This window comes from Gossypium hirsutum, chromosome A11 (assembly GCF_007990345.1).
Source record: "Gossypium hirsutum isolate 1008001.06 chromosome A11, Gossypium_hirsutum_v2.1, whole genome shotgun sequence".
In the NCBI taxonomy this organism is placed as follows: domain Eukaryota; kingdom Viridiplantae; phylum Streptophyta; class Magnoliopsida; order Malvales; family Malvaceae; genus Gossypium; species Gossypium hirsutum.
This window is the reverse complement of record NC_053434.1, coordinates 113,737,049-113,762,491: the sequence shown is the minus strand read 5'-3', so window position 1 is coordinate 113,762,491 and position 25,443 is coordinate 113,737,049. Positions and strand designations below refer to the sequence as shown.

Here is a 25,443-nt window from a genome sequence, read left to right as displayed (position 1 = left end):
TATATTTTAAAGTTATCTATCGGTTCATTTGCCGAAAACAGTAATAAGTTTTGGAAAAAGGGTGAAGCAAAATTACGGTTATGGTATTTGTTTGGGGTTGTTTGCATTGTAAGGAAGAAGAGAAGAAATTTATATTAAGCTACTAGTGTGCTGTTTGATTCTTAAGAAAATCCCCAAAAAGAAAAAAAAGAAAGAAAAAGGAAATTACTTTGTCTGTGGGAAAAGTTGGAGAGCCGCCATGTTTGGCCGCCGGCGGAGTGCATAAAGAATCTCCCCAAGCCAAACACTGCCAGATCTGTCTTTGAGGATACCATTTATTGGCCGTTAGGGTTTCACCGTCTCGATTTTCCGATCGTCGTACAACTGAAGCGTTCAATTATATGTCATCTCCATAAATCTCAATTCTTTTGTTTGCCTCCTAATTTAGCAATCGATTTTTAGATTTTGGCGTGATAGAAATCCAATCCCACTTTGTTTTTGTTTTTTTTTTACCTACGAAAGGAACGAGAAATAAAAAAAAATAACGGAATTCGGTCTCAGAAATGGGTGATTTAGTGCCTATTTACCTCGTCATCCTCGCTTTTTTTTGTACTGCTGGAGCCATTGCGTTGGCCGTTCTTCATATCTACAGGCATCTTTTGAATTACACCGAACCTATTTTTCAGAGATACATCGTCCGCATCATCTTCATGGTTCCGGTCAGTTTTTTTTCACTGCTCTCTTTTTTGGATTATTATATAATTTCTCATACTGGATTCGTTTTCTTTGTGCCTAAATTTCACAGGTTTATGCCTTGATGTCTTTCTTGTCCCTTGTTCTACCACGGAGTTCAATCTATTTCAATTCCATCCGGGAAGGGTTAGTATGCCCGACTGTGTGTGTGTTTGAATTGATCGTTAGTTTTTATTTTGCACTTCATTTCCGAATTCCATATTCTTCTAATCCGTTATCCCATTTAAGTGTGTATGCTACGTATGTATATTTGGGTTGATGGATTAATTGATTAATTGATAGGGATGGTGTATGGATATCAAAATATGTTAAAATTGTTAAGGTCTTCTATTCAATCATAGTGGTTCACTAACCATGTTTTGCTGGCTTTTATAATTTTCTTTAACTGTTATCCCCTTTAACTGTTTCAGCTATGAAGCTTGGGTCATTTATAATTTTCTTTCTCTCTGCTTGGCATGGGTTGGAGGTCCAGGAGCAGTTGTGCTCAGCTTGAGTGGTCGAGTTTTAAAGCCATCTTGGTATCTGATGACATGCTGCTTGCCTCCTATGCCTTTAGATGGGTGAGTGTTGGATGGAATGCAGTTGGTTTGAACATTTCATTGTTGTGCAGGTCCATGCATGCGGGAGTTTAGGCATTTGTGGTATCGAAAATATCTTTGCTTTCATGATTAGTTTAGATTTGGGAATTGACATTTAATAAATGGTTTAGAGTTACAAAATGCTTAGCATTCATTTCTTGGGTAATGTTCGTCAGAAGTTCACGTTTTCATTTGAGAATATGTGCCTAAGTAGAAGGGTTTAAGCAGCTTGGTTTGTGGTGTGGTTCAAGGAGAAAACATAAGCAAATCAATAAAACTAAGGCTCAAAAACAAGTAAGATAGAAGCAGATCTGTTAGAAAACACAGAGTTCAATCAACCTTTAGTTTCTGAAGTCTATTAATTAAAAAGAAAATTAGTAAGTTGGGCGTTAATCTGCTTTACAGTTTATTTATATTAGGGTTACAAGAACAGCTTTAATGCTAGCACTAGATTTAAACTCTAAACTTTAGCTATCTATCAGTATGTCTAGTGAATAAGATTAAAATAATAAAGTAGCAGTGTAGTAGTTCCTGCATCATTCTCCCCAGCTTGGAAATATCCAGTGAGAGTAAATAGCCTTTTATTTTGAGATTACCCTCGCCAAATTGACTAGAGTGACACATTTCCGCTAACCTGTCTTTTGAAATTATGGGGAAATTGACAATGCCACTTGATCTTATTGTGAATTGAAGATAAAAGATCAGATATCAAAGCAGCATGATTTAAATGAACTTTGTCAATATGGCTTCTAAGGTAAAGAAGAGCTATGTGCTTGTGCCATCCCTGTCTAGACCACTTCCAAATGCTAGTACAATAACAGTTCCTTTGAACTCTTAACAATTTCTGCCTCATCTTACCTTAGATCTTTACCTATTAGTTTGATATGGGTAATGTTATTAATTGCTTTCATATTATACCCTAAATTAGATGACTGGAGTAATTGTGATTAGAATTAAATTATAACACTTTTCATATTACATCTTTAGTAATCTCAAGTTATAGGATTGTTTATATATATAAGATCAAGGACTTGACCGTTAATCATTAATACAAATGTAATCAAGAAACTTATAGATAATATGAAGACCATTACTAGATATATTACAATATAACAAGTGTATTTTAGACAAATCATTGGCCCTACACTAACAAATTCCTCGTTATATCTAATGTCATGATTGATTGGAAACTTGATAAAAATTTATTTTTTGGGACTTTCTTGTACTTTACACTTCATGAATTCAGCTTAAATTTGATTGCTTGCACGTGAAACTGCAATGTAGGCGATTTATACGGAGATGCAAGCAAGGCTGTCTGCAGTTTGTCATCCTGAAGCCCATTTTAGTCGCTGTTACACTCGTATTATACGCCAAAGGAAAATATAAAGATGGGAATTTTAGTCCAAGTCAAGCATATCTATATCTTACTATCATCTATACAATCTCTTACACCGTAGCTCTGTATGCTTTGGTGTTGTTTTACATGGCATGCAGAGATCTTCTTCAGCCATTCAATCCAGTTCCAAAGTTTATCATCATAAAATCTGTGGTTTTCTTAACCTATTGGCAGGTAAAATCTTGTGTGCCTGTTATTTCCTCTCATACTCATGCATGCAAAAAGAAGACAAATCCTTTGTTTTTGGCTTTTAGATACTTTTATCTTTCCTTCTATTTCATTGCATCACCCCTTTGTTGCTTTTTGGTGATAATCATCATTTAGAAATCTTGTTAGTATCTTTATGGCAAACCTTGGGGATGGTGAATTCTGGTTACTGGAATGCAATCTTTCCTAACCTGTTTGCTGTCCACATTGATATCATCTTCATGTTTTGTTTTATAGGGGAGGCTGTTTTTCTATATTTTGCTTTCCCTTTTTATACTGATGTCTAATCATAAGACAGCAGTTCGAAGTTCCGGAAGTGCTGTGACGGCATTGTACAATGTATTAAACCCTGTAAAATAGAATGCATGCCTATATTGATGGTTATCCATAACATCTTGTGTTGTGATGGCATTGTACTGTTTGTAAACCTCATCTAGTTGCATAGGTGCTAAATAAACTCAAAACATCCTTTTCTTTTATTTCCTTTTGCAGGGTGTTATGTTTTTTCTTGCTGCAAAATCTGGATTTATTAAGGATGCTGATGCAGCAGCTCAATTTCAAAACTTCATTATATGTGTTGAGATGCTTCTAGCTGCTCTAGGTCATCTTTATGCATTTCCATATAAGGAGTATGCTGGTGCAAATATTGGTATGTCTCGTGGTTTTACACGAAGCCTTGCACATGCCTTGATGTTGAATGACTTCTATCATGATACTGTTCACCAGGTGACCCTTACTTCTGTTGCCATTTCCCAGAGGTTCCTCTACTGGATTCTTCTTCTTTTGTTTAGGGTTATTTATGGTTTTTATCATATTCGCAGTTTGCACCTACATATCATGATTATGTACTGTACAACCATAATGATGGTGATGAGGGAACAAGGAAATACCGGTCGAGGACTTTTGTGCCAACTGGGCCCGAGATGGATGCTGCTAGAAGAAACAAACACATGATTGGAAACAAGCTAGAAGATATTCAGCTATCCAGTCTCCCTTCATATGGTACAAGTGCTCCCCAAAACCCTAGCTCTGTACCAGATTCTACAAGCGGTGATCTTACAAAATCATCACTGCTTGTGGACCACTCAAATTCTTATTCTGCGCCATACGATATGTCACTTATTGACATGGATCTATCCAGTTACCCTTCAAAAGTTCCTGCAGCGAAAGATACTGAACCTAGGTGACAAGTGTGTAGTAGCATCCTTAAGACAGGCTAGAAAGAAGGCTGCATCCTCGGGGACTTAGGTTGGAGTAGGTGGAGTGAGGGTGGAGTCGGGAGTGTCTGACATAACATTATTTCTGACATTGGACAGCCTCCTATGTGAAGTTGTGTGTTGGTTGGTGATTGGTGTGGATTTGCTTACGACCTCAGCTCCCAGTATTTTCTCCCTTTTGCCTGTGTTGATTTCAGTCACACTGTAAATTATGGTCACTTTGTAGCTCTCGTAGTGGAGCATCTGCCTGCTGGTAGTTGTCTGATTTTGTCGCTATATGCTCTGTAGATGCAAAGCACTTTAGGTCATATTTGAAGGATCTGAATTGGGGTCATGAAAATTTGGTTTCAACTTTTGATTCACTTTCAATCTTGATTCTGTTTTTGCTTGTTATTCAAATGATGTCACCATTTGGTATCATACTATACTATACTTGCCCTAGTATAGCATCAAAGGGTTGGAGTAGTTGTTTTTCTTTCAAAAATTAGATGGATTCATGTATTTTGTGGTGTCATAATTATTTATGTATAATTAAGGCTTGCGTCCAATTATATGTGAGACTTAAAGAGTCCTATATATATATACTTGGGAGATGAGTCATTTGGCATTTTGAAAGTTTCCCCCAAGTTTTCTCAATGGCTTGCACTCATGCCTTATTCAGTGAAATTCAACGATTCCATTGTTTGTGTTTGCTTTGACTCAATTGACTAAAACGGCAGGGTAGTATTACGGCCTCATTCTTTAAATGGTTGTAAAAATAGCCACCAATTTTTTTTCCCAAACCAAAAATCATTTTAACCTTAGTTTCAACCAATGGTTGGCAGAAAAATCAAGAAGAAACAGAAAGAATGATGAAAGTGAAAGAAACAAAACTAGTTTTGGAAACTTAATATTATTGAATATTGAATTAATTCACAGTCGTCATAAATGAGTTTTTTTCTTATTGGTGGAAAGAGTGTTTAATTTCTGAGGTAGTAAATTAATACAAGTACCTTACATAAAAAAGTAAATCGATTATTCTACCAAATAGTAAATGGTTTTTTGTACATCAGTATGAGGTAAATATGGCCAATCACGCTAGTTTTTAACAGTATAAATGGATAAAATTTTTATAAGAAAAACTATTATATTTTTCAATTTAATGTACAAAGACTAATGTACCTTTTTTCTAAGAAAAAAAGACTTAATACAACTTGACCCTTAGTTAGAGGTCTCCATGGGTTGGGCTGGGTTTGGGTTAGGCCCTAACAAATTTTTAGGCCTGTTTGATATGCTTGGGCCTGGCTCGTCCTTATTAAAATTTTTTATATAAAAAATTAAAAAAACATAATACATAAAAAATATTAAAATAAATATTTTCCAACAAATTGAGAATAAATTAAAACAAGTATTTATACTTCAATTACACCAAGATAGGTATAATTTAACAAGCAAGTGCTTCTCTCTACAATAGTAACAAATTTTAAAATAAAATATGACTTATACAATATCCAAATAATAACAATAAAATAATAATATCATAATAGTAAAATGGCAGCAACATAGAAGCAAAACAACAATTTTTTTTTCAAATTCGGATCAAGCCCGAGCAAAAAATCTTACCCGAGGCCCGACTTATTTTCTAAACGGGCCTTATATTTTTGCCCAATACTATTTTTTGGAGCCTATATTTTTATTCAAATTTTCTCATTTTTTAAATTAGACCTGACCTATAGACATATCTATTCTATAATATAAAGATCTCTATGATAATTTTATAATGATTTATTGGATAATTAGAAACGAAAAAACATTATGTTGACATTATAAACAAACAAAAGCAAAACAGTATCAATTAAATATGATATACATCCGCAAATACACACACATTCCTTTCCTTTGCAAATGATTGGATTCCACTCCTAACATGGGCTTCAATCATTGCACATGCGCACCTCCCATATATATATATACATATATTAACAAGCAAGTTTAATATATATATTAAATGTTATTTGTTTATATTTAATTCAACCGATATCAGTATTATTGTTAATATAAGAGGATCAATCTTTTGAGTATGTTAAAATATATTATTTTTCTATTTAAAAGTTCGAGAGAGATTATAAGTAATTTTAAAAATTATATATAAAAAAATAGATATGATAATAACTTATAATAATCCGGAAAAGAAAAAAAAGAGAAAATATGTACAAAATTACAATAACTGTATGTGGATGCTGGCCATGTGTGGAAAAGAAGCTACAATTACAATATATTTATAGATGCTGCAGCTGGAATACACTTAGGTTAATTACAATGCAAGGAATGTGTTGTAAGGTATATATTATACTATGTACATAGAATGCATTTGACCCTAAAAAACAACACCGGCCGTTTATTCCCTCTTTGTCCCGCACTGTTTACATATACTCTTGCATATTATATAAAGGGATAATATTTTATTTGACCCTCCTGACTTTAAGAAAAAAATTGTTTTATTCTTTTATTTAATTTTCGTCCTTTTTAGTTATTAAATTTCTATTATTTATCAAATTATTATACATGTAGATGTCATATCATCAACAGTGGTGAAATTAGGAGGGTTGGTAGCGGCCCTGACTTCTCCTAAAATGAAAAATTTTCATTTAGACGCTTTATAAATTATATAATTCTAAATTAGAAATAGTAAAATTGTACTCTGGCCTCCCAAAATGATAAAACTTTTATTTAATCTTAATAGACTATTAAAATTGTAAAATTATATTTTTACTATAGTAAAAATATATAATTTAATTTCTACCTCCCAAAATACTTTTCTGGCTCCGTCACTGATCATCAATTATAAAAAGTATTTTAAAAAGTATAAAAATTATAAAAAATAAATTTTAAAATTTTAAAAACTAATTAATTGTCACGTGTATGCCATCATTAGGGGTGATTTGACAAACAATCAAGAGCAAAACCAGGAGGGTTGGCAAAAGGCCTAACCCCTAAAATAGAAAATTGCTCATTTAGACCCCTTTATAATTTATAAAATTTTAAATTAGTGATGATAAAATTACACTTTGTCCCCTCAAAAATGATAAAATTTGATTTAATCTTATAAAAATTATAAAGATATAGACTATTAAATTTTTGGCCCCCTAAAAAAAATTTTAGCTTCGTGTATACAAGTTCAAAGACTTAAAATAACCGAAAAATTAAATAAAAGACTAAAATGAATTTTTTTATAAAGTTTAAGAGAAATAAAAATCAAATTTTCCTTTTATATATATACATGATTGATCATCAACTTTGACCACGTACTTCATTGAAGTTCAGTGAAGACTTCAAGTTCCATTGTAATTTCCTTTTTCTTTCTTTGCCTGTGTATTAATCTCAATGGGGCAAATCCATTTGGAAAGCATTTTGCGGGGACATGCAAGGCAATGCCGTCGCTACGAAAAGCTGCTATCTCCGCCGCCGCAGCCGCAGAATGACGGGAACAAGGTGGTAGTAAGGCGGCGTCCGAGGAGGCGGTGGCTGAAGAAAATGAGCGGAGGAATACGGTTATCATCATCACGTTCCATAAAGCTAAGACTAATGTTGAGTTTAAAGGCATTATCAATTGTAAGGTTGATGAATGCAGGTTTAGAATTATTAAGTAGGAGTCCCATGGCCATGAATGTCATCTTCTCCACTCACTGGGGGCTTCCCACTCTATCTAATCTCTCACTTCACCCACAGGTCATTTGAATTTCTTTTTTGTTAAAAATATATTATTATTTTCACAAAATTATACATTATATTTGTAATTTGATAATGAAAAGAGTGTAGCAAAACTTGCAGAGATTTATTTTACTTTATTTTTTATTTGTAATTTGGATTTATGGAATTGAGATTTTTTTTTTCAATTTAATATATATACAAGTGGAATCCATTTATTGGAAAGTAAAATTTAAGTAGCTCTATACCTATTAAAGAGTTAGGTTATTTGTCTAAACTTGAAGATAGGTTTGATCTCGTTCAAAAAGTGGGATTGTTTGGGTAAAATTATAGACACGAAAAATGAACTTGAGCAAAAAAAGAAGCCCGTTTCCTAAATGGGTCGGGCCCCGAGTAAATTTTTTTACCTTGGCCCGACCTAAATTTTCAAAAAAAAACTGCTGTTGTGTTTTGTTGTTGTTTTGCTGCCATTTAGTTATTATATTATTACTATTTGATTGTTGTTGTTCAAATGTTGTATAATTATTGTTTTATTGTTAAATTTGCTATTATTTTAGAGGCATTTATTTGTTAAGCTACACCTATTTTAGTGTTATTTAAGCATAAATATTTTTTCATTTATTTTCAATTTATTGGGAAACATTAAAATATTTATTTTAATTTTTTTATTGTGTTTGATGTATTATATTTTTAAATTTGTTTTATATAAAAATAATATTATGAAAAAATTTAATATGGGCGGGTCGGGCAAAATTTTAGGCCCCTTTTTTGAGCATGGTTCTAGAAAACGGGCTTAAAATTCTATTAAGACTCAATCCATGGTCACTTCTACTCAAAGGCTTGCCCGAAATTTGAGAGGATTTGGGTGAAAACATTAGGCTTGAAAAGTAGACTTCTGCAAAAATTTAGACCCATTTAAAATATGGGTTAGACTCTCGAGCCTAACCTATTTCTAAGTTTATAATATATTATAGGGATGAAAATCAAAACTATACATTAATTTTGATCCAATGTGCAAATTTTTTTTGAAAGTATCCAATGTGCAATGTTATACATAGGCTTCGATTTTGTGTAATTTTATATATGATTTTTTTTGTTTGGTTCAATTTTCACAAATTACTAACAATATTATCAAGTTAGCACCATTTTACGTTGACATATTGCATATATAAACAATTATATTAATCCAATGCGAAAATAAATATATGTATTCATTTCTTTAAATGTGTACAATTGAAATTAAATTAAAGTTTCATATATATATATGAACCACAATTCAAATTTCAGGTGTATAATTGCACCAAATCAAAGATCATGTATCAATTTGATATTTACCCCTATATTATATTATGTAATTTATAACACATTAAAAATTAAATTTACTACTAATATATAATACTATAATGTAAACATATTTTAAAAAAAAGAGTTAAATTACCCATATATGATTTTAATAAATAAAATTTTAAAAAATATTAAATTAAAAATAATATAAATATTCGTCAAAAAAATAAAATTTATATGAACAAGCCTAAAGTTCAGGCTTGGGCAATCATAATATGTGTTAATATCATGCTTAAGTCTGGTTTAGCCCATAAATATCTTTAATCCAACCGTTAAATTTATCAATATAGTTGTACTTGTCATGCATATAAATTTTCAAATTGATTCGATATCTCTATCATATTAATTTCAAATACTGTTTTTATTAATATATATTTAATGGTTGAAAGTTTTTTACATAAAATAAATAGTTAGATATTTTTAATTTACTCAAATTTTAATATGCATTATCTACATAAATGGAATATAAAATATGATGGTTGACTGTTAAAATATTAATTATAGAAAAATTATAAATTTATGTAAAACCACTTGAGTTTTATACCGATTTAAGTGGATCATTCCCTATGTGTGTATATATATATTTGTATGATTAATATTTTAACAATCCAATTATCATATTTCATGTTCCATTAATGTAGATTGGAGTTGTCCAACGACCGAGTAAGTCTGAGCCGACTTGGATCGAGATTGGACAATGATTGTTTTTTTTATCTTGGCCAAACCTGAATTTAATTTAATTACTTAAAAAATATTTTTTTTAAAATTTAAATTTAGTTATAAAAATATAGAGATATATTTTTAGTTTTTATTAATATTGTGAACATTGAAATGAGATTGAGGGTCGAGCCGGCCCAAAAATAGGCTTAGATTTGAAAAAAATTTTGAGGGTTGTGGTTTGGCGTAGCTCATGAACAACTCTAATGTAGATCATGAATGTCAAGTTCGGTGTAAATTAAAAAAAAAAAGTCTAGCATCTGTTCTTTTTGATACAATACCTAGAACTACCTATTGTCCCTCCCTAACTGTTAAATATGAGGATAATGTACTTCAACATACTCAAACTCATGACTTCCTGCACTGGCAACAATACCGATACCAATCGAATTAAGCCCATTAAGACTCAATCGAATTAAGACTCAATCGACAACTCTATTTATATTTTATTATCTATCTTAATTAAAATAAACATTTGTCTAAATCAATAAAGATTTAATGAACAAAAAAGTAAAGATTTAGACATGAAATTGATCGAAGTTATTATTTATTAACTAATTGTTTCACTTGTTTGGAATTATATTTTTCTAAGAAATAGTTTCCTTCACTTACTAGCTACATAGTGAGGGGAACAAAGATATGTTGTATGGCCAAGCACAAAATACATGGACCTTTACTTACTTAATGGTATAAGTACCATGGAAGTCCCTATATTAGGAGTCAAATTATATTTTACTCTTTTGTATTAAAAAATAGGCAATTTATTTCATGTATGTTAGATTAAAGAGCAAATTGGTTTTTTTTTGTTAAAAATTTTCTCCATTTGTACTATTAAAATTTGATGTGGTCGACAAAATAACGAAACAACTATATGTGACATGCCACGTGTACCTTATGTTGATGTATATAGACTTTGGATAAATGTTAATATTGGACATGTAAATAATTGAGGTACCTAAATGCACTGTAACTCGAACCACTAACTAAGATCTCCTATAAAATTTAGGGTAAACTATCAAAATAGTCATTTTTGTTTACTATTTGAAATGTTACGTTTTAGCCACTTACGTTATTGTGTTGTAACATTTTATTCACTGAGCCATTAATTGTCATTAACGATGTAACGGTAAGCTAACATGGCATGTTAATCATCATTTCAAACAAAAATTTTAGGTTAAATTCTACAATTGGTCCCTATATTTTTTTTTCATTTTGAGCAATTTAATTTTTTTCTTTTATTTTCTTTTAACTTTCCTTTTTTTTTAACTTATCATTCTCTTTTGTTTTTCCCTCTATTTTCCTCCCTTCTTCATTTCTTTTAGCTAGCCCACAAGCTCACCTCACTCGAAAAAATTAAATTGTTCAAAAAAATAAAAGTATAGGGACTAATTTTAACAAATAGAAAATATAGAAAAACTACGTTAAAAGAAATGGAGAATGGAGGAAAACAAATGGAGAAGCAAAAGAGAATGGAAAATAAAAGAAAATAAAAGAAAGTTAAAAATAAAAATAAAAGAAAAAAATTAAATTACTCAAAACGAAAAAATATGGGGACCGATTATATAAATTAACCTAAATTTTTGTTTAAAATAATGATTTAATATGCTACGTCAGCAAACCATTATACCGTTAACGGCTCAGTGACTAAAATGTTACAATGTGATAACGTAAGTGACTAAAACACAACATTTCAAACATAAGTGACTAAAAAATAACTTGAAGTAAACAAAAGTGACTATTTTGATAATTTTCCCTAAAATTTATAAGCAAACTTGGTATCACATGAATCCTTAACAAAGCTAATTTAACACAATTTTTTAAATTTGACCCCTTCAAAATAATTTTAATTTACATAAAATCCAGAGCTTTGCTCATTTTTCCAAAGGAAGAAAACAAAATAACTGGCCTTAAAATTTGGCTGTGAATGCAAATAGATTAATAATATTTTGTGTATAATACAGATGGAATATGGAATATTATTGCTACATTGCCAAATTGAAGACAGTGATAGACGAGCTTTGTTGCTGACCCTAATATGGTATCTTCTAGGAATTGGAGTCACTAATTACAACCCAAATTTTGACGATGAATCTAATGTCACTAACGTTACAATTTATGTCTTATGATATATATAGCATTTTTTGTGGTAAATTTATTTTGGAGGTCCCTGTACTAAGATTCAGATTGCATTTTGTATCCTTCGCACAAAAAGTAGACAAATTAGTTCCTATACGTTAGATCAAAGAGCAAACTAGTTATTTCTGTTAAAATTTTTATTTTTTTCTATTGTTAAAAATTGGCATGGCTGAAGGAATAATTAGACAGTTACACATGTCGTGCTGTGTGTACCTCATGCTGACATACATGAATCAATTTTGAATAGTAGAAATAGATAAAAATTTTAACTAAATAACCAATTTACTCGTTTTTTGAGTGAATGGAGCAAAATGCAATTTGACTCCTAGTACAAGGACCTCCATAATAATTTTACCTATTTTTGGTATACTATAAATATATATGGAGTGAGTTAGTATTTTGGGTCACTCTCATCTTCTTCATCAACTACTTGCAATTTCTGGTCATCATCAAACATGGTAATTAATTCAATCTCTTCTTAATTTCAACATTGTTCATTGCTTTTTATGCTGTAATTAGACCTTTTTTCTGTCAGCATTCTGTTTGGATCAAAAGCACTTTCATTTTTTTACTTGGAAATCATGTTTTACATGTATAATTACTTTTATATTTAATAAAGGCTTAATATAACTTTTAGTCCCGGAATTTAGAAATTAGGTTAATTTTGGTACACGTACTTTTTTCCTCTTTGGTACTTGAATTTAGCAATTAGGTCAATTTTAATCACTGAACTTGGATTGTATCGAAATTTGATGATATGGTACTGTGAGATTGTGCCACATCATCACTTGAATTCTTTTTTTCCTTCTAATTTTCAGTTGATAGTGGGATACAATCTCAGAGTGCTACATCATCAAACTTTTACGTTTGTCAAATTTAGGAGCTAAAATGGATCTAGTCACCAAATTCAAATAACAAAATACAAATTGGACCTAATTGCCAACTTTGGGGACTAAAAGTTATATTAATCCTTTATTAAATGATCACATATTTATTTATTTATATAATGTATATAGAATTATATTGAGCATGGGCATTGTTGCCAATATAGGAGGACGTGGGTTCAAGTGCATTGAAGCGCATTATCCTCCTATTTATGAGTTGGGGAAGGACTATAAGTAATTCTAAGCATTGAATCAAAAAAGGCAGATATAATCAAAACTTATAATGAGATTGTTTAAAAAATATTTTTTAAATTTTAAATATGAAACATTATTCGCTTACAAGGCGGTTCTTATTCAATGATAAAAATGTATTAAAAAACCTAAAAATTTTATAATTTAATCACAATTCTTATTCAATTACTATTAGAAAAAATCAAATACTATTATTTTTCTCGTAACAATGGTAAATACTAAAAATTTTGAAACCATCATTTTTCTAGTATTTATATATATATATTTATTTCGAACCGAGCTTTTCACAATAATCGAGCCAATTGATTCAACTAACTTTAATATATATCTATAATAATAAATATAAAATATATCATTTAAATTAATCTAATTTTTTAACCCAACAAAAATAAAGAAGAAGAAGTTGATTCACTGATTTAATCGATGGATATTAAATTAAATTAATTAGTTCTATTGAATAATTGATTGTATTTGGAAGTGGTGGATTAAATCAGTTAAATCAATTGCTATCTTAAGCAAAAGCTAATATACATGACTTTTATTACATACAGGAGGCCCAAGAGATGACCGGAGACCATTACAAGAAGAAAGGTGGATTCAAGGCTTCCATTTTCATTTTTGGTAATTAAACCAAACCCTTTATTTTATTTATTTAGGGTTAGTTCAAAAATATATTAGGTTTGTTGAAAATTAGTTTAAAAAAAAGTTCGATTTAAGATCAAGAGCGGAAGTAGAAATTTTTTTAGTAAGTCGAAAGTAAGTCGTATATTTTTAAGAATGTTAAAATATAAATTTATCATTTTAATATTTTATTTATTTATAATAAAGGAATAAATAAAAAATTTTATCATTTTAAGGAATCAAAGTGTAATTTAACCATTTAATAAATTAAAATCTTATACATTTTAAAAGATCAAAATTGCAAATTTTCATTTTAAGGGATCGGGGCTCCTATCAACCCCTGGCGTGAGGGCGAATAGATAATTTAACTAGAAAGTGATTTTCTAAAATAAAGCTAATACGATTTTGGAAGGTAACAATGAAAATGACACCCTCTTTAGTGAATATCTTAATAGGGCGAACCGCCCCGTGGATATCTTTACTTTGGAACAAAACAATTAAAATAAAATTAGGCTCGGCCAACTGGAATGTGTTTTATCCATATAGGGGGTCCTCCAGTTGAGAAGATCCATTGACCTAAGACAAAGAGAAAGGTCTATCTATTTTATTTAATTATTCAATTAAACCAATGATTTGTTATTGGTAGTAAAACATCGATCCCCCTGTTGAGATCTAATTCGATCTTCATAGATTTCGCGAGATATTTTCTTACGAAGTTTTGTTATAACATCTATAACTGCCTCGAGTTTAGGGGGACAACCCAGCAAATAGGCATTCACGGGAATTAGATTATCAACCCCCCTGAACAGTGCTATAAGAATCAGTTTTGAACATCCCTCCTGTAATTGTACACGCACCCATAGCAAAAACATATTTAGGTTCGGGCATTTGTTCATATAATCTCACTAAAGAGGATGTTGTTTTCATTGTTACTGTTCCAGCTGTTAAAATTAGGTTTATTTTAATATGAATTCGTCTTCTACTTTATGAAAAATAAAAAAGTTAGTCTCTTTATTTTAATTCATCAGAATTTAGTCCTCGTATCTTACAAAAATTGAAAGTTAATTCAATCGAATAACATTGTTAGACCTAAAAATTAGTAGTTGAACCATTTATATGCACGGAAATAACAAAAATCAGCGGTTCAATCATTTTTATGCAACAAATTAGAAAGAAAGAAAGAAAAAAGAAAAATAAAAAAAAAATTCAAGTTTATATGTTCACTGACAACCGGATTAACTTCTCAATTTTGATGAAGTAGAGGGATAAAATTTGGAATTAAACCTATTTTGAAACCATTTCTAAACTAGGGTTTTGATCTAAATTGCATGTACATATCTAATGTTTTCATTTTTGCAGTGCTGGTGTCATTAGAAAACATGGGTTTCATTGCCAACATGGTCAGCTTGGTCCTATACTTCATGTATGTTATGTTCTTCAATTATCCCAATTCTGCAAACACAGTTACAAATTTCATGGGCTCGACCTTCTTGCTCTCCCTTATTGGTGGCTTCATTTCTGATACTTTCATAAGTAGATTCACTACTTCTATTATTTTCGGATTCATTGAAGTGCTGGTGAGAACTTAATTCCGAAAAATAAAATCTTTTTAGTTGTTAAATATTAAGGATTGATCGAGCATCATGCTGATAACGTAAAACTATTGTTCTTTTTGAGTGTCGTTGAAGAGTAATTCCACGGAAAATCGACCTGCTCCCGGAAAATAGAAAATTATTATTTTAATAACAATATTTTTACATTTAAAATGACACAGAAAATTTTGTTTTTTTTTATTATTAAATTACACATCAACCGAGGAACTAAATCTCCGAGATGAGTAATGCAATGCAGGGACGAAAACCATAATTTGACCCAGACCCTCCCCTTCTTAGAGGCTTAACTAAAACAAGGTTTTAATTTGCAGGGATTGGCATTGGTAACAATCCAGGCTTATTCAAAGGATTTGCAGCCCGCATACTGTGGCAAGGCCAGCTGCATAGACGGTAGCAAGGCAGTGATGTTCTACTTTTCACTGGGGTTGTTGGCATTGGGGGCCGGTGGGGTCAAGGGAGCTCTTCCAGCACTCGGTGGTGACCAATTTGATCATAAAGACCCCAAGGAAGCCAAAGCTCTAGCAAGGTATTTCAACTGGCTATTGCTCAGTACTACACTCGGAGCCTGTGTCGGAGTGACAGGGATCGTGTATCTGACCACTGAAAAGCACAAATGGTATTGGGGTTTCTTCATATCGACTGTGGCTACCTTCATAGGTTTCACTGTTCTTGCACTCGGCAAGCCTTTCTACCACATACGAGAACCCGAGATGGCCGATAGCCCCATCATAAGGATAGCTCAGGTTCAGTACTATTTATCCCTGCATTTCATTACTTAATGGATATATCTACAAATAGAAACAAGGGTGGTGACAAAGGTGATAAACATTTCTTTTGTGTTATGATCATAGGTCATAGTAGTAGCCATAAACAACAGTAAGCTAGCTCTGCCGGATAGTCCAGATGAATTGTATGAGATCAGTAAAACCAAAAATGATTTCAGGGAGGAAATAATATCCCACACCAACCAATTCAGGTAATGAATGCATGAATGTGATGTGATGTGACTGTATGATAGCTAAACATGTTTAAAAAAAAATTCGGAAACCAACTGTGATTCATGATTCTTGGTCAGGTTCCTAGATAAAGCTGCAATTGTTCCGAAAGATTCAAAGACAACACCATGGACGGTGTGCACAGTGACTCAAGTTGAAGAAGTTAAGATACTAACCAGGATGTTGCCCATTTTATTCAGTACAGTCATAATGAACACATGTCTGGCGCAGCTGCAGACATTCTCAGTTATGCAAGGTAATTTCATGAATCGCAAGATTGGAAATTTCAACGTTCCTGCTGCTTCGATCCCGATAATCCCACTGGTTTTCATGTCCATTCTGGTCCCCATCTATGAGTTTTTCTTTGTCCCTTTTGCTCGAAAAATCACAAAACATCCATCGGGCATCACACAACTCCAACGTGTCGGTGTGGGGCTTGTTCTGTCAGCAATTTCAATGGCTATTGCCGGTATTGTTGAGGTTAAAAGAAGGGATCAAGCTCATAGGGACATAATGAAGCCCATAAGCCTCTTCTGGCTCTCCTTTCAATATGGAATATTTGGAATTGCAGACATGTTCACTCTTGTGGGACTGCTGGAATTTTTCTACAGGGAAGCACCAATAGGCATGAGGTCACTCTCCACATCATTTACGTGGTTAACACTATCTTTTGGCTACTTCTTAAGTACAGTGTTCGTCAATGTCATAAACGCCATCACGAAAAGAACCAGTTCAAGCAAACAAGGTTGGATTCATGGATTAGACTTAAACTCGAGTCACTTAAATCTCTTTTACTGGTTTTTAGCTATCCTTAGCTGCCTAAACTTTTTAAACTATTTGTACTGGGCCTCATGGTACAAATACAAGACAGAAGAACCTGATCATAGTGAACCCAAAGCTATGGATTTGACTACCGAACAGCTTCCCATGGAGGAAGTACCTGATCCTACTGAAGCCAAAGGTGAGGATTTGAGTACCAGAATGCTTGTTGCGGAGGAAGAACCTGAGCATACTGAAGCCAAAGCTAAGGATTCGAGTACCGGACCGCTTCTCGTGGAGGAAGGAAGCACCGTGGATGGAGGAGTAACCGAAGTACATGAAGGTCCCTCTTCTGTTCAAACAGAGGATTCTAAGCAACAACCTACAAGTTGATGAGAGCCATAAACATGCGTGTGTGACAGCAAATAATAATCATTTCATCAATTCAAAAAATCAGTAACCCAGAGCCAGAGGTTGGCCAAAACAAACATTTTGAATACATTCTATTTATGTCTTAGATAGACCGACATTATTTGCATGGATGATGGACCTTGATAATGAATTTACATATGCAAGCAACGATTTCAAGTCTCGTTGACATACCAAAAACTGAGCATATTCTAACTTGCATTGTGCTGAAATTAGTATTCGGTTGACCATCATCATCACCATAGAGGTCCAATCCTCGCAGAGAAAAAGCTTCAGCCTCCCCATGAAGCAAAATAGATTCAAATCCTCCGCTCAAAAAGCTAACAATTATAACCTACACTTAAATATATATTTGGTGTTTAATACTTTCTTCAAACCACAATTTGATAAAACATGATATAAATCAAAAGTGCTCTCACCTATCAGGTAACTTCTTATCTCCATCAGTTGATCTAAAAGGTACACTACCAGTGATTTCCGAGGCTCGACCATTCTCTTGCACTTCAGCTGGCTGTTGAAAACTTTCATTTGCTGTTCGGTACTAGCATCGCAAAATGAATATCAAATTTGATTAAATTCAGCTAGACCAAAAATATAGCAAAATGTTCAGATGAGTGACAAGTTAATAGAATCCAACACCCTTCTTCTGCCATCCTTATCTGTGAACGTATATATTCCAACTCCTGCATTATAAGAACTAAGAAGCATAGTGCTTCCTCCTTGATGAAAAGATAAAAGATTTCTTTAATCTAACCTAACAAGAAAAATTGGTCAGGTTTACCATGAATTTGTCTACATGGAAATCATTATCACATTGACTAGTCATCAAGGGTATGCTTCTCTACCATGTGAAATAGCTCTCTCTTTTGCCTCAAGACAACCTTCTCCTAGTGGCAACCGAAACCCGCTTGAGTAAATATTAGAACTCTTCTTATCTTTTTCTTTCTAAAGAAAAATATGAATTGAAAAGAAACAAGAAAATTTTCCTAACCTGAGTAGATGTCTGATTCATTGAGCTATTGATGTTAGTATTCTGTGCCACTTGTGAGTTGATATTCTGAATTAGGTCCTTTGAACTAGAAGCTGTAGCTGAATCCATATTGTCCATAGGACCTCCCAGTCCACAGGCACTCAATCCAATGGCTGATTTCATGAGGTGCCCACCAGGAATAGGAAACAAAGGTGCACCTGGCACCGACATTGGAAGTCCTTGACCATGAAGACCATATAGCCGGAGGTTAGCTCCTGGCATCTCATGGAATGCAGTCGAACCTGACAAATGAGGGCCTGGGCTAGAAAAAGGTGCTCCACAGACTGGAGGCACCTGAACCATAGGGCAAGCAGAAGCTACAGTATTCGTTTCAGGAAATGGCATCCCAAAACCCATACCTAGACCCATTCCAAAACCCATGGATGAAAAATACGCCATTTGAGTGGCATGCATGTGTTGCATTCCAGTTGGCAACATCATCGGTGGCACATATAAGCCAGCTCGCATAGACATAATCTGCGAAAGGTTGGTAATTAATAAATTGAACTTATTTGATTACCCTTCAGAGAATCAAAATTGAAATATACACCAAAAAGAGCAGTTAGAAGAAAGATGACAGAGATCTTACCTGCACTTGTAGTTGGAGCGTCTTAAGATATTCAATTGCTTCATCAAGCATTGAAGCTTTGTCCACCTTGTAGTGTCAAAATATAAAATGTCAACAGCTTTAAAATACAAAAGCTATCAGGACTTTGATGGTCTGTTTTAAACTACTTATAGAATAAGCAAGGATATGCCATGAGCTCATTGATCTACTCCCAGAATCACATCTGTTTCTAAGAAAAATCCCTTGATTTAGTTTAAAAAAAGGTTTACCGTATTACCAACCTTATTGCAGTTAGGTATGAGCTCCTGTAAAGCACGCATCTTCTCATTTATCCTATCCCTTCGCCTCTGTTTGTGTAATTCCATCCAGATCTTACAATCAGAAACAGCCATATGAAAGACAAATATCAAATTATTGAACTAATGAAATGCTCTTCCTCACCCTTTCAGATAAATTATGCACTTCAGCTGCTCGGCTTCTCTTGAACCCCTTACCTCCTCGAGCAGGAACTGCTTTTTTCACACCTACAGATTCTTCTTCAGCATCCTACACATAATTTGGTTAGTTGGTTTCAATGGCAAAGGAAAAATGAGTTAAAAGCACAGCAACACGAAATAAAATTATATCCTAAAACTTACTTCGCTAGGACATTCAAACTCCTCATTATCATGGTTTTTTCTCTTCAAATTATTTACTACTGGATCGTCAGAAGCTCTTTCTACACTATTTTCACAGCAAACAGAAGCAGCAAGCACAGACTCTACAGCCTTACCACTCTCTGGCAGGAAATTGGAAGCATTTTCACCAATAACTTGACTAGATATTTTATCACTTTTCGGGACATATTCTTCACAGTTGGCATTATTTGGTTCAGCAGCAACTGGCTCATCTAGAGACTTAGCTTCAGATTGTTTTATATCAGTCTTCATCGGCACTATTGAAGAATGGCAACGTGAAAAGGTTTCCTTCTGTAACTTGATATTTGAATCAATGGCCTTGGAACCAACAGGCCCCCTAGTACTGGCTGCAAACCCTGTTTCCTTACTCTCAATCCTAGCCATAGCACCTATATTCTGAAGACTAGCTTTAACAAGAGCAGCAGGACGTGAAAAATGGGAAAAATTCATCAAGACAGTATTATTACAAGGTGCAACTTTATCTTGTTTCTGCATCTTAACACAACGCAAAGTCTCATCTGACGGTTGAACTCCCATCGTATCTCTGAAAAAGGCATGGCTCGGCTTATTACCAATACTCTCCAAATTTCTTGATCCAAGATACGATGAAGACACTTGACATAGTTGTGGCGACTCACTGGTACCACTTCTCAGCCTAGCTTCGTCATCTGCCGGTTTAGGAACCTTTGCCAACTTTCCTTGTTTGAAATCCGCAGCAGCATTTAGAGAACCAGAAAAGGAATCACTGATGGATTGGCGTCTTTGATTAAATGAAGCTAAGCTACTATCAGTTGGGATGTTATTTGTACAGAGCCCAGATAATCCAGGCAACATATCACAACATTCATTCTCTGAGTACTTTAACCAAGGCACCACATCATCATCATGAGACGGAGCCGACATTGGAACTTCACTCGATACCGCATTCACCACCCCAAACTTTCCCATTTTTGAACTATTTCCTCCATTGCCTATATATTTATCTCCAATCTTAAAACTGTGGGATTGTAAGCTGTTACAAACAGGAACCTTTCTAGCTATACTAGACTGACCTTGCATCGAAATTTGACCATTCTCCCAAACCAGTTCAACAAAATCATCCTCAGGTCTGCATTCGAACAGATAGAGAGCAAAAGGGGATACAATCAATCATACAGCCAAAAAAGAAACAACACATATGATTGAATCCACCATGTAACAAATGAAGTTTATAATGTTTAAATAGATCAAGGAATTAGAGTAAAACTGAACTTACACAATAGATGGATCAGTTGAACTTGAAGGGTTCTTGTCTTGAGATGAATCGAGCTTCCCCCTAGCCATCCGATATAGCTCGGATAGAGGCATGGTGAAGGGCTGAAAACACCCTTTTTGTTTTTGCTCAGAAATAACCCAAATTCAAGCTGTTAGCCATTGCTACTAGTAACTCACTCTCATCACTGTTTTTAATCAAAAGAAAACATAAATGAATGAAGCCATGAAGGATTCAAGAGGAATTAGGCTTTCCCTTCAAAAAACTATTAAAATAAATTTAAAGTTAAATGATTTTATGACTTTGTAATAGAAGGATATTAATAATTTTTTAGGTAAATTATTAAAATAGTTATTTTTATTTCTCTCAGGATACATTTTAATTGATTATGTTAGAAATATTATAGTTTAGTCATTGAGTTTTAATTGTCATTAACGGTGGAACAGTAAGCTGATGTGGCACGTTAAACCATCGTTTTAAACAAAAATTTTAGATTAAATTATATAGTTGGTCCCTATATTTTTTTGTTTTAAAAAAAATTAAAAGAACATAAAATAAAAAAATAAAATTACTCAAAATGAAAAATATAGGGACCAATTGTTTAATTTAACTTAAAATTTTTATTTGAAATGATGATTCAGCTTACCATTTCAGCTTACCGTTATACCGTTAACGATAATTATCGGTTCAGTGACTAAAATATTACAACACGTTATCGTAAGTGACTAAAACATAACATTTTAAACATAAATAACTAAAATATAACTTAAAAAAATAAAAATAACTATTTTAATAGTTTACACTAATTTTTTCCTTTTACACTTTTAAACCATAAATAGATAAAAAGACTGGGGCATTGGGCACAAAATCATGGATTATGATTGAGATAGGGGGCTATTGAAAACGATGTTTACTTGAGAAAAGAAATGTAATTGAAGACAAAATTATCTTCTAAGTTCTCATATTTTTTTATAAATTTAGAATTTAGTCCTTTAAAAATTCAAATTTAATTTTTAACACAACTAATTTTATTTTTAATTCGATGGTGTGATATTTTAAAACAAAAAAAATAGTTATGAAACTATTGTAATAAACTTGAATTTAATAGAAAAATTTTAAAGATATTAATAATTGAACTACAATTTTTAAATTTAAAAGTAGCACCAAATTCTTTAAAATATAAATAAATTTTAATTTATTTTAATTAATTATATAAATATGCTATATATAAGGATGGTTATCATGTACATCCATGGCGTAGTTTTTTTAATTAAAAATTACTACCAATATATCAAATAATTATTTATATATAATAAAATTCAAGTGGATTTTTAATTTAAATTGTAATTATACAACTGCAAATTTATCTTATTTTATATATCGTAAATCTCTATATCATGTTTGATACTATAAATTGTAACTATACAATTATGTCATTTAAAACTCTAAACAATAAACAAAGTTTAAAATCAAACCATGGTATAAAAATCGACAATTATTAAAAAAATTAATAAAAATAAATAAATATCTAAGCAATTTTATCTAATTACTCTGATATTTCATACTAATTGAATTGGTCTCTCTCTAGCAAGGGTGGAGTTAGAATTTTTTTGGGATTGAAATTAAATTGTATAGTTTTACAATAGTAAAAATATAATTTCACCATTTTAATAGTCTGTATTTTTATAAATTTTAAAGGATTAAATCATTTTTTATCATTTTTTGAGAGGTCAAAGTGTAATTTTATCATTACTAATTTAAAATTTTCCATTTTAGAGGGTCGGATCCCTACAAGCCCCCTAGCTCCGCCATTGCTCTTTAGCGTTAAACATATAATCATTGTTATTATCTATTGATCATTGACAAAACATAAAAATAAATAAATACTATGTAATTTAGTGAGTTATTTAGTAGATCAAAATATATAAGATATTATCTCTCGTATTTAATCGATTTTAGTATTTTGAAAAATAAACATTTTAAGCAATTTGATTGTAATTTTTTATAGTTACCAGCGTAATTACTTCAATTCTCACTATTTCTTAAAAATAGAATAGTATAATTGAATACTCTAATTACATCCAATTCAGTGATACCTACCCATTAGAGTAATTAATCAAATATGTAATTACAAGCAGATATTCCTAAATTTAATTATTACATGACATTTCAAACTTTCTAAATAATATTTAAAATATTAATATTAAATTATACTTTATTTTGAGAAATTTATTTTATTGTTTTTAAATAATAAAACAAATTATTTGAATAAATTAAATCCAATATAAAATTTTAAAAAAATATATTTTAGAACTGAGTCACACCACAGAGCCACCAACTAGCTAGCTTTCTTTTTCTCCACACATTTTGCATTAGCTTTTAGAAATAAGTGACGTCACTAAAGATGGTGTTTGATGTGAAAATTTTAATATTTTAAAAAAATTAAAATCTTATATTTTAAAAAAGGTTTAATAATAAATTTGGTTACTAATGTTTGCAAGTTTTATCAAAATGGTATTAATTGTATTTTTGAACCTTTTTTGCCACCAACCGTTAAAAAAGTTAATTGAGATGATGTGAAATTTCCTACATAAAATATTTTCAATGAGATGTAATTTATTACTTAAATAACCCTATAAGATAATTACATGTGAAAAATAATAAAATAAATAAATAATACATGAAATTAAAAAATTTTAAAGGTAATTATCTAAAAAATTAACTCAATATAAAAATCTCTTAGTAAATAAACATATGAAATATTGAAACCTTTCAATAGGAAAACAGTTTGAAAAAAAAATCAAAAGTTGATGATAAAAAAAAAACTAAAAAATACAATTAGGGTCATTTTGATAAAACATGAAAATACTAGTGACTAAATTTATCATTAAGCCTTTAAAAAATAAAAACCAAACTCTTATATTATATGGATAACCTAATCCAAATTCTAAGTTTGACAAATTTTAACAAAAAACATTTATAATTTTAATGATTAGACTGAAAATTCTAAATAAAAATAAATAAAAAGCTTAATTTTTTAATTTTTAAGTAAATTATTTTTGTAAGCTATTAAAAATATAAATATCATTGTAATAATTAAAGTAACGATATTTTAGATTTGTTATATTCCTTCGTCATTTGGACACATTTTAACAAGACAGAAGGTGTTGATCTGCTTTGATTCCATGTGAGATAATATTTTAGTTGACCATCCGTCTTAATTAGAGGAGCGAAATCTTTTCATTTTCAAGGTTTTTTTTGCTAGATAAACAATCCTGATAAGCTCACATAACGAGATGCGCATATGCTTTTAGGTGTAAGCACATTTTCAATGCAACAAGAGGTTTATTTTGACAAAATATTATTAATGGTGTGTAAAAATTGTACATTCATCATGTATCAAATATTATTTTATTTTACCAATAAGTGATTGGATATAATAGTAAGGCACGTCACACTTCCAAGAGAAAGACTTAAGTTCAAACATTGGAGACGACATTATTAGAAAGGGCAGTCACGAATCTCGAACATGAACTGTAAAATGGACATGAAATATACAAAAAAAAAAGTTATTGTTTTATTTTTTATTAAACAAAATGAGTGACCCATTGATTCACCTTAAGGTCATATCTACACTCAAGCTTAGAAATTAAAGCCTCCTAATGCGTTGACCATCTATTTATACTATATGCATACATAATCTTGTTTTGGATTAAATTATGGGTTAAAATATGATGTTGTCCCTATATATGTATATAGAGTTTGAAATTTAGTCCCTAAAATTTAAAAGTTAAAAATTCAATTTTTTTAAATTTTTTAATTTAAAAATCTAAATCCAATCATTATTGTTGTTGTTAGTTTTTGCCAAATTTTGTTAACTTATTGTTCTTATTTTTTATCAACCATATTCCATGCTAAACATGGACAATCTTCTAAGATGCTCATTTTTAGGTGTGAACATATTTTCAATGCAACAAGGGGTCCATTTAAGCATAATAACCTCGTATTAATTTAGTGCAGAACAGGTCTCACAGTGCACGTCCTTTATACTTTGCATGATAACAGCTTTTCTTATAACAATTTGTTATATCTCACTAGTGGATAATAGGATATATTCAATAAATACCCTTTCAACGATAAAGAAGGGATTGACTTTTCAACCCTAAATTTACTTTAAGCAAATCTTTCTCTCTCTCACAGTAGTCTTACATCTTGTTCCTTTTTGGCTCTCCGCCTCATTAGGTAAATCGACTTCCACAAAACAATCAATAACTCCTCCTTACTTTCTCATTATTCTCATCATTGTTGTACTTATATGAACAAGACTTTTCTGATAAAATTGTTGTTCG

At 31.6% G+C, this 25,443-nt stretch overlaps 3 protein-coding genes across 6 annotated transcripts; 2 read left to right on the top strand and 1 right to left on the bottom strand.

Moving 5' to 3' along the window:
- On the top strand, nt 1-4,492 carry LOC107886580 (transmembrane protein 184B). The gene is made up of 6 exons (XM_016810583.2): nt 1-698; nt 785-858; nt 1,143-1,292; nt 2,595-2,880; nt 3,406-3,639; nt 3,735-4,492. Exons 1-6 carry the CDS (start codon nt 543-545, stop codon nt 4,098-4,100), a joined length of 1,266 nt encoding a protein of 421 aa, XP_016666072.1. The 5' UTR covers nt 1-542; the 3' UTR covers nt 4,101-4,492.
- Nucleotides 4,493-15,084: 10,592 nt separating this feature from the next.
- LOC107886561 (protein NRT1/ PTR FAMILY 4.5) lies at nt 15,085-17,725 on the top strand. The gene is made up of 4 exons (XM_016810563.2): nt 15,085-15,348; nt 15,696-16,127; nt 16,236-16,360; nt 16,460-17,725. Exons 1-4 carry the CDS (start codon nt 15,100-15,102, stop codon nt 17,529-17,531), a joined length of 1,878 nt encoding a protein of 625 aa, XP_016666052.2. The 5' UTR covers nt 15,085-15,099; the 3' UTR covers nt 17,532-17,725.
- On the bottom strand, nt 17,320-21,358 carry LOC107955422 (transcription factor PIF3). Of its 4 annotated transcripts, none has more exons than XM_041079956.1 (9): nt 21,098-21,358; nt 19,804-20,950; nt 19,607-19,711; nt 19,447-19,512; nt 19,187-19,252; nt 18,559-19,074; nt 17,987-18,454; nt 17,742-17,901; nt 17,320-17,520 (listed from the first exon to the last, which is right to left on the bottom strand). In XM_041079956.1, the coding sequence occupies exons 1-7, from the start codon at nt 21,187-21,189 to the stop codon at nt 18,386-18,388; spliced, it is 2,061 nt and encodes a 686-aa protein (XP_040935890.1). In that variant the 5' UTR covers nt 21,190-21,358; the 3' UTR covers nt 17,320-17,520; nt 17,742-17,901; nt 17,987-18,385. The 4 variants fall into 4 exon arrangements, with proteins under 4 accessions (XP_040935890.1, XP_040935887.1, XP_040935889.1 ...); XM_041079953.1 differs by having other exon boundaries at nt 17,742-17,906; nt 17,987-18,108; XM_041079955.1 differs by having other exon boundaries at nt 17,987-18,108.
- Between the last annotated feature and the right edge of the window lie 4,085 nt (nt 21,359-25,443).

Coding starts and splice junctions, on each gene's coding strand:
- LOC107886580 (XM_016810583.2), top strand. CDS start 543: ATGGGTGATTTAGTGCCTATTTACCTCGTCATCCTCGCTTTTTTTTGT. Junction 699..784: donor GCATCATCTTCATGGTTCCG/GTCAGTTTTTTT, acceptor TAAATTTCACAG/GTTTATGCCTTGATGTCTTT. Junction 859..1,142: donor TTCAATTCCATCCGGGAAGG/GTTAGTATGCCC, acceptor TAACTGTTTCAG/CTATGAAGCTTGGGTCATTT.
- LOC107886561 (XM_016810563.2), top strand. CDS start 15,100: ATGTACATATCTAATGTTTTCATTTTTGCAGTGCTGGTGTCATTAGAA. Junction 16,128..16,235: donor CCATCATAAGGATAGCTCAG/GTTCAGTACTAT, acceptor TTATGATCATAG/GTCATAGTAGTAGCCATAAA. Junction 16,361..16,459: donor TCCCACACCAACCAATTCAG/GTAATGAATGCA, acceptor ATTCTTGGTCAG/GTTCCTAGATAAAGCTGCAA.
- LOC107955422 (XM_041079953.1), bottom strand. CDS start 21,189: ATGCCTCTATCCGAGCTATATCGGATGGCTAGGGGGAAGCTCGATTCA. Junction 19,712..19,803: donor AGTTTGAATGTCCTAGCGAA/GTAAGTTTTAGG, acceptor AATTATGTGTAG/GATGCTGAAGAAGAATCTGT. Junction 18,109..18,558: donor TGAATCAGACATCTACTCAG/GTTAGGAAAATT, acceptor TTGCGATGCTAG/TACCGAACAGCAAATGAAAG.